Source organism: Oratosquilla oratoria, chromosome 41, assembly GCF_046742065.1.
Source record: "Oratosquilla oratoria isolate Oo_2021 chromosome 41, ASM4674206v1, whole genome shotgun sequence".
NCBI lineage: Eukaryota > Metazoa > Arthropoda > Malacostraca > Stomatopoda > Squillidae > Oratosquilla > Oratosquilla oratoria.
The window spans coordinates 15,800,044-15,810,043 of record NC_134817.1 but is presented as its reverse complement, the minus strand read 5'-3'; the positions used below and the strand labels follow the sequence as shown (position 1 = coordinate 15,810,043).

Below are 10,000 nucleotides of genomic sequence, written 5' to 3'. Positions count from 1 at the left end.
GACGTAAAAGAGAATAGCGTGTTGAATCCAATCATGTGGTGCAAAAAACGTTTCGAGAAAGGAGATGAACCTTCATACAAAGCTTTAAAATCCTTTCCCTTAATTTCTGAGGGTAGCCTCAAAGAAGTCTGCCCAGCGTTACGACATATAGATTTGTTTTATTTTTTCCATAACAGAGCTTGACAAATTTTGCATTTGAAGTCACCAATTTGACCGATGGATTGTAAAGAAACCCCTTCTTTGTCGTTTTCATGAAGAGCTCCAATATACTTGATATCAAGTCTTTGACGCGAATCCACAAAAAGTTGCTTCTTCTTGTGACGATCTGTTCACTCTTCCCGTAATTCTCCTAGTAACTTGATGTCTTCCTCTGAAAGATTTTCTTTTCCGCTAGCAAATTTCTTTTTAAATCTTGATAATGCTTTGGCTTTTTCTATTTTTTCCTGACGCATAAGTTTGCGTTCGGCTACAGCCTTAACTCTCTCCTCTTTTTCTTTATGTTTTATTTCTCTTTTCTTTAAACGTTCTTCTATCTGCCTCTGTTTCGCTTCGACCTTTTCCTTTCCCTTTCAATTTTCTGAAGCTTGTTAATTTTTTCCACTCTTAGTGCTTCCTCTCTCACCTTTTTAATGGCGTACTTATTGTTACGTCTTTTTCGCTGATGATCATGAAAAGCCCTATCAAAGTCATACATCATACATATACCAAGGCTTTTTCCCCCTTTCAAGGGAGGTAGCCAAAAAGGGAAAGGCATAAAAACACTCCCACCCATTTCATCCCTAAATACACTCCACACCCCTCCCACCCTCCCTCTCGTCTGAGCACCTCCTGGATGACGGGTCATCCCTGCACCTTGCCCACCGCCCTGGGTCAGAAGCAGTGCCGCAAGACACAGCACATCCACAGCAAGTCAAAGTATCAAAGTAATACACTATCAAAGTAATACATTTGATAATTTCTATGGTCAGATTTTCCACCGTTTTTCGTGAATTTTTTATAACCGGCAAAATAGTGCTTTTTAAACCCTTCTAAAGTTTCTTCTGACACTACTCCGTCAAATAATTTCAATTGATCAAATTTTTCATCGTTATACACGAAATCTTTATCTTCTCTCAAAAAAGCCCTAAACGTTAACACTTTACGATAAAATTGTTTAATCGATTCAAGCACCGAGAAATTTTTGGTTTTATTGTACAGATTTGGAAATTTTAAAGCGTGTTCGGCTCGTAATTTATACTCCAACTTCTTGTTTTTATTCAAAAGACTCTTGGACATTTTCTTTTTGTCTGTCACCCATTTCCAAAAATGAAGATGTCGCTTTGTCTTCAGAGATGAAACCTCAGGCATTTTTATACGTGAAGGTCTAACCACTTGTAGATATAGAAAACACGGGTATGTGAGGTGACCCACATAAAGTTTTACGCTATCACGTATGTAAACGCAATGCCGTATGACCCCATTTGCCAGAACGCCTCACGACACTTTTTGAAATTTCTGACCAACTTTAAATTTATTTGTAATTAGATGTACACACACACACACACACACACACACACACACACACACACACACACACACACACACACACACACACACACACACACACACACACACCGACTCGGTGGCACAGTTGGTAGAGCGCTGAACTGGAGAGTAGAAGTGTTCCCAGTACCCAGTTCGAATCTTGCCCAGGGCCGAAATTATATCGGTATCGCTGTGCCTCGGGTCGTTACTCTGACTCTCGTGGGCGGGGAGTTGGGTGTGTGTGTGTGTACAAGGTCATAGCATTACCCATAGATCGGACCTACGAGCTCTGAGCTCTCTTCCAGGAGGGAAATAGCTGTCGATCACGAGTCCAACACGTGATCCAAAGACCAAGTGAATACACACACACACACACACACACACACACACACACACACAAATATATATATATATATATATATATATATATATATATATATATATATATATATATATATATATACATATATATATTATATATATATATATATATATATATATACCATCGACGAGGATTCGAACCCAGCTAACCCGTAACAAAGTTACTTTGACGTAAACCAATACGCTATCAAGAGAGATATAAGTTGAGTACGACTTTCTTATATTTGTATGCTCGAATTACATACACCTACACGAAATATTGCGTTCAACCAATCTCCGCCATGATAGAGCATTGGACGTATGTGCGCGTGGGAAAGTTTATACATACACACTGAATGGTTCCCAGTGATCAATTAATATTTTTTTCAACCACATATCACTTTTAATTCCATATCATCGCAAACGAGACTGAGAGTCGCTCGAAGGAGGCATCCGTTGGAAATTAAAACGTGGACGAGCCGAGGATTCGAACCCAGCTAACCCGTAACAAAGTTACATTGACGTAAACCAATACGCTATCAAGAGAGATATAAGTTGAGTACGACTTTCTTATATTTGTAAGCTCGAATTACATACACCTACACGAAATACTGCGTTCAACCCATCTCCGCGGGTTGGAGGTAGAATGTAGATTGAGAGAACCAAGTATATGTCTAGGGGGATTAAAAAGTGTGATGAGAAATACTGTAGACATTTTGGAATGGATGCTACGAGGAGGTTGTATGAAGGAGTGATTGTGCCGACAGTACTGTACGGAGCAGAAACATGGAACATAAGAAAGGAAGAGAGAAGGAGTTTGAATGTTTTTGTGATGAAATACCTAAGATGTATGATAGGGGTTACTAGGCTAGATAGAGTGAGAAATGAGGGGATGAGGAGGAGAATAGGGGTGGAAACGGATTAGGGAGATACGGTCGTTGAAAGAGTATTAGAATGGTTTGGACACATGGAAAGAATGAGTGAAGAAAGACTAGTAAATGAGGTGTGGAAGGCAGAGGTGGAGGAGTGAACATGAGTGGTCGACCTAGAATGAGATGGATGGATGGGGTAAAAGGGGCATTAGGAAAGAGGGGAATGTCTGTTGAAGAAGGACAGAAGAGGACAGAAGATAGGGGTGAATGGAGAAGGATTGTGTATGGATGATGCTGTGATGCATGAAGGGGAGTGGATGGGGGATGGGGGTGAGGGAGTATGATCCTTTATTTAATACGGTTGTGTTGTTCCAGTCTGGAAGGTGACCATGTTTATCCACATGTATTACTATGGAGTTAGATGTCCTATGGGCTTTTACGTAATTTTTATGTTCATTTATCCTTTTATTAAGTCCGCGACCAGATTCACCAAAATATGAAGAGGGACAGCTTTTACACGGGATTTTATAAACAACGCTGTTTTCGTTAGTGGGATTATTGTCGCTACGTGTTACCAAATGTCCTACTTTGCTACCTGACGTCCTGGCTATTTTGATGCCCGCTTTTAGGAGAAAAGTGTCTAGGTATGAATTAACATTAGAGTTTGGTACTGTGATATATCTGGTTTCATTATTACATTTATTATCATTCTTATTTTTATTTTCATCTTTACTTTTGTTAATTAATTCTTTGGCTTTCTTTTTCAACCTACATAAGAGACCTTTTGGATATTTGAGTTTGATGAAAATCTCAGTAATTTGTAATTCAGGATCTAGAAATTCTTTACTGCATATACGAAATGCTTTGAGGAAGAAACCCATTATAATACCTGTTTTAGTTCTGTCATCATGTCCTGAGTAGAAGTGTATATAGTCTTCTTTATTGGTGGGTTTCCGGTATACTGAAAATTTCACATTTTTATCTATTCTATGGATAATTGTGTCTAAGAAAGGTAATTTTCCGTTATTTTCATTTTCTGCAGTAAATTGTATATTTTCATTTACACTGTTTAATCTCCTGAGTTTGTTGTTAATGTCTGTATCCTTTGGTACAATTACGAGTATGTCATCAACATACCTAAACCATTTACTATTCCTACCCATTATAGTCATGTATTCTTCTGTTTCGAGTATTTCCATGTATAAATTTGCTAACACTGCAGAAAGGGGACTACCCATGGCGAGGCCAGAATGTTGTCTGTATTCAATATTATTAAAAGTGAAAGCGCCAAAACCTACACAAAGAGAAATTAATTCGAGGTCATCTTTTTTGGGTATGGGTAGATCTTCATTTTTCAAATTATTTACTACTCGTTCAACAGCATTTAGAGCGCCTTTTATTGATACTCGAGTATACAAAGAGGTGACATCGTAGCTGGCTAGTTTCTTGTTATTGAAATCTAAAACTTTTAATCTGTTAATTAGATCCGACGAATTTCGTAGATGTGCATCACTAATGAAGATCTACCCGTACCCAAAAAAGATTACCTCGAATTAATTTCTCTTTGTGTAGGTTTTGGCGCTTTCACTTTTAATAATATTGAATACAGACAACATTCAAAGTCACCTTCCAGACTGGAACAACACAACCGTATTAAATAAAGGATCATCCAAGAAACTAAGGAAGACAATTGAGGCAGCATATATCAACACTAATAACAACATTAACCATAGAGAAGGCTTTATATGTTTAGCAAAAGCCACAAGCTTATTAATAATAAAAGAATACGCAAATAAAATAACAAGCTCTCCGAAGCGTCCCATAAGATGACCCGTCCGTGTATAAAATATCCGGTTACGTTTGAGTTGTTAGCTTTGTGATCAAGACCCTGCGGGTCGAAACGTTAAGGCGTAAAATTCTCCCATTTCTCCTCGTCTACTTCATTCACCTTCAATCTTATTTGTCATAATATAGTCAATATATATATATATATATATATATATATATATATATATATATATATACATATATATATACATATATATATATAGATATATATATGCATAAGTGTATATACATATATATGTATATATATATTTATATATATGTATAAATATATGCATATGTGTATATACATATATATATATACATATATATACATATATATATATATGTATATATGTATTCATATTTGTGTGTGTGTGTGTGTGTGTGTGTGTGTGTGTGTGTGTGTGTGTGTGTATTCACTTGGTCTTTGGATCACGTGTTGGACTCGTGATCGACAGCTATTTCCCTCCTGGAAGAGAGCTCAGAGCTCGTAAGTCCGATCTATGGGTAATGCTATGACCTTGCACACACACACACACCCAACTCCCCGCCCACGAGAGTCAGAGTAACGACCCGAGGCACAGCGATACCGAAATAATTTCGGCCCTGGGCAGGATTCGAACTGGCTACTGGGAGCACTTCTGCTTCCCAGTTCAGCGCTCTACCAACTGTGCCACCGAGTCGTGTGTGTGTGTGTGTGTGTGTGTGTGTGTGTGTGTGTGTGTGTGTGTGTGTGTGTGTGTGTGTGTGTGTGTGTGTGTGTGTGTGTGTGTGTGTGTGTGTGTGTGTGTGTGTGCGTCTGTTTATATATATTGAAATAGAAGAAGTAGGACATATGCCCCTTTCTAGAATGAAGCAAATTTAGTTTTTTTTTTTTTTCTAAAGGTGATATTTTTTTTTACAAAGGATTCCAAAGGCGGAGCATGCCGACAGGAGACCTTTTGGTCCATATCTAGGTCGTATGCGAAAAAATCATAATAATGATGAATAAATATATGAATAAATAAAAACTATAGTAATGTAAATAATGAATAAAATACATAAATAAATGCCTAGGTATAGCTAAATAATAAACAAACAGGTAAACAGTAAATAATAATAAATTGACATATAACTAATAATAATAATAATTTATGGGTCACTTGTTACCTTTTGCTCTTTTTATTATCTTTACTACTCTTTGTTATACGCATATGAAAAGAAGGAATACCATACCTGAGGTTAGTTCCATTTTGAGCCATGCCGTAGTAGACAAAACCGACGCTGAACCAGCAGAAGAACATGATGAGAGTCTGCTTGGCCATCGTTATGGTAGCGAATAGGGAGGCGACTTGGTACAGACCACCAATCAGGGACCTCTTGACTTTTTCAATTCGGGTGTCGTTCTCGCTGCCCCCCTCTTCATAATTTTCTTTGTGATCGTCAATGTCCTTAGGAAAAAATAATAAAGAAAAGATAAATATTATTCACTGGAATAGGACTAATAATAAAACAGTCTTTATGACAGACATAATGAAACCAAATAAAATATTCGGATATGAGGAAATAAAATAAAATAACATAAAGTATGAATTAAAAAATCTAAATAAAAGAAAATAAGATAGATGAAGTTAATCACAATATTATTGGGAAAACTGAGAAGAAATAAAATGAATTCATAAGAAATAAATCAAAACAAAAGAAGACAAAGTATAATGCAGAACATTAACACTATGGAAAATCAAAGTGAAAGAGAATAAAATAGATAACCAAATAGAGAGTAAAATATATAAGGTAAACAAAATGCCATGGAACATAAAATCAAGAAAACAGAGAGATTTAAGGTATTTAGTAATCAAGGTTTTTGACGACAAAAACAATAACAAATAATTTAAACAAAGTGATATTCAGTAGTTTCGATAGCGTAAAAATAAGCCTGGAAAAAATAAATGACTACGAAATTATTAAATATCTAAACAATGTTTACACTATTATCATTAAACATTAAAAACCACTCCCACTCATTCCATCCCTATCACACTCTACTCGCCTCCACCCTCTTCCCTCCCTCTTATCTTGGCACCTCCTGGATGACGGGTCATCCCTTCATCTCGCCCACTGCCCTGGTTCAGGAGCAGTGTTCACAAGACATAGCACATCCACAGCAAGGCCACTTCATTAAATCGGCGACCTCCTCTCCGTCCCCTCATGCAGAAAAGGAAAAGACGGAGAGAAATCCCTTCGGGCTTCGTCATATTATTTCTCACACATACTCCCTCACCCCCCATCCCCCACCAATTCCACCTCATGCATCACAGCATCATCCATATACAACCACTCTCCATTCACCGTATAAACAGTGACAACAAGAAGGAAAAATGGAAATTGGAAAATCAATGACGTTAAGTATATGAAAATTGAGGGAAAATAAGTCATGTCACAGCCCTACCTTCTGTCTGATCCTCTCCATGATTATCTCCAGCTCGGAATCTGGAGGCAGCTCGCGACCGTTCATTCTAGCACCTTGTCTGAGCAAGTCTATAGCATCTTTATACCGACCTTGCAGAATGAGCCACCTTGGAGATTCTGGAAGGAACCTACAGAAAGACAAATACAGACATATATATTTCTTCCACCACTGCTTTTTTGAGAAATTTTATTATTGTCTTCATATATCAACAGATTCTAGAGTAGAGAAAGGGAAACCAGATACATTTATATATAAAACTATAAACATGAATGTGAGCATAAAGATGTACTGTAAAATGTACATACACATTAAACCAATAAACCCCACCAAAATAATATCATTCGATATATATTACAAAATAAGAAAAAACTCCTAATAAATAGGCACCGACAACCAAGACACTAGCAACTCTAGAGGAGACAACCATGACACTTACAAACACACTTGCAGGTTTGAGAGCTGTGGAACTCAAGCATATATCGCATTGCAAGAACTACTCTGTCGCAACACCTAACATGCCATCTACAAATCAAAGCAATTAGATATTTTGCTTACCGCCAACACCTGACAAATATGACAGAAATAGTTATTAGATCAATAAAAGAGACCTGCCTAATGCTATTGGAAGAATACTTAGGTCAAATGAAGCCGTGTATGAATTCTACCCATTCAGAAAAGGAGAATAAGCCCACACAGCACTTGAATTTCAGCAGACGCGCTGACCATTATCAAGAGTATGAGTGGAGTAGACAATAAATTAACGCGGCCCGAAAGGATTTCTCTTCTCTTATTACGCATAGGGGGACGAGGAGGGACTTCGTCATGTAAATGAAGCGGTGGGGTAAACCAGTTTAGGCTGTTAGGTTCTGCTGTGAATGCTGAAATGGCCTTTCAACAACTAGGAGCCAAAATAAACAACCAGAAGCCTAGAATATGTTTCTATCAACCTTTACTGTCTTCCCTCACTTTTCATTCAGCAATCTGCAGACAGGACGTATCATTCACCTAAGAAAAGCTGACACTCAACTGTTACTACTACCAGCCTGTGCTGTAGAAACTAATCCACAGCAGTACTGTATAGACAACTGCCAAAGATTTCTCCCATGTTATTGATTATTGTGGGGCTGTGGGTTCCATACCAGTGAAACTGGAGGCAAAACTGGCATTTATTTTTTGTACGCGTGGCTTTCCGTCTTCCAAGAAACACTGAAATTCGAAGTGCGCAAGGTAGTAAACTCACCAGTAATAGATTCCAAATGTGATGTACGGCAGCGTCAAGGCCATCTGAAGGTACTTCCACGTCCTGACCCCGTAAGCAATGCCGGCTATGGTCATGGTTCCAAGCGACCAAGGGATGCCAAACAAACTGCCAATCGAAGACCTTTGCGGTTTTGAGGCGAGTTCAAGGGCTGTAACAAACAGAAAATTACCAGGTTGACTAAAAGAAATCCCATGACTGTGAGGGGGGAACTCTTTCAACATGAAGGCAGACTATGTATTTTCTATCCTATTTTGTTTTATTTTTCTTATTATCATTATCTTGTTTAATGTACTAATTGATCTGTTTATCTTATTTAATCGTTTACTTATCTTTTTATTTATTCATTCATTCATTCGTTTATTTATTTATCTACTTACTTGTCTATTTGATTCATTTATATAATTATTCTATTAAATGTACACATTTTTTCTTCTTTTGAAGAGCCACCTTTGGTTTGGCGATTAATATACCCTTCCGCCAAGGATCGTCAACATGAATGAATAAAATCGTCAAGAAGCCCGAAAGTTCTTTCTACGACTGTACTGAAAAGATCGACATTTACAATTCCTTCTAAAACTACTTTACTCGTTTTATTTTCTCTCTAGAACCAAGTGAACTGGGATGGTAGGTGTTACCACTCCTATTGTAAAGATCATTTACTTATTAGAATAGTCGACTTTCAAGGCAAAACAATATAATGATATTGGTAAGCTATGCCACTGTTTTCCAATAGGTTCAACAAAAAAGTCATGAACGAGATTAATATTTCAAAAGTAGTGACAGCACTGAAGCCGATTGCTCGAAAATAATTACAATATTCAGCACCGTCACCACTTACCGAAAAATTAGAACAAGTGCGACGATGATGAACTTCCCTAACCAAAATATCATGAAAACAGCAACCTCACGTGCTGAATAATAAGAAAGGTTCAAGGTCCTACCTAGAACGTAGCAGGTGACGTACATGCCCATGTCGAAGAGAGCCGCAAAGAACTTGCAAAGCGTGTACAGCTGTATGGTTGGCGCGGTGATCCCAACCAACCCGAAGAAGAGCACAAACATTGGGCAGAAAAGAAGAACACGACGTTTGCCGATCCTGAAAAGAAGAAAAATATAAATTATGTGTAACCCGGTGGCACTTAGCATTTTGCCCCCTTGTTGTACATTCTACATCATGTCAGAATATCATTAACCCTCACTCCTTCCAATTTATAAATCTGTTTTACTCAAAAGATGAAACCTTTATCTTTGTTGATATAATCTATGGCAACTGAATATTACTGTCTTGAAGATGACGCATTGCAGAATTCATAACATAGAACTTTGCTGAAAGATGAATATTCCATCTGTTCGAGTCTAAAGTTCTGTGGTATCAGCACCCCCTCCCCCCACAACTCTAAGGATTACCCTCTTAAGAGGGAACTCTCTCTTGTGTTTTAACATATTAATGAAGTGATTCTAATAAACTGTCCCATTTAAGACCCACTAGTACCTTTGGACACCGTCCTGATGAGATTATAAGTAACTAAACCGTGTTGAACTCCAAGTCATTCTTGTTACTTTGATGATATTGTTCTGTTTTACGCTTGACAATTTTATTCAACACGGAGAAACCTGATTGACTCAAAAGGGCAAAATTATCTCAACTTTTTTAGTCCCGATTTATTCTTTCATTAATTTTGCTCTGGACTGAATAAGAGTAACATT

At 37.5% G+C, this 10,000-nt stretch overlaps 1 protein-coding gene across 1 annotated transcript in view; it reads right to left on the bottom strand.

Moving 5' to 3' along the window:
- Positions 1-10,000, bottom strand: part of LOC143021004 (organic cation transporter protein-like) — a 101,014-nt gene that overhangs the window by 38,421 nt on the left and 52,593 nt on the right. Inside the window, exons 6-9 of the mRNA XM_076178103.1 lie at positions 9,235-9,389; positions 8,273-8,441; positions 7,012-7,159; positions 5,799-6,013 (exon numbers count right to left, since the gene is read on the bottom strand). Of these exons, the coding sequence (XP_076034218.1) occupies positions 5,799-6,013; positions 7,012-7,159; positions 8,273-8,441; positions 9,235-9,389 (687 nt within the window). The remainder of the gene's footprint in view (positions 1-5,798; positions 6,014-7,011; positions 7,160-8,272; positions 8,442-9,234; positions 9,390-10,000) is intronic.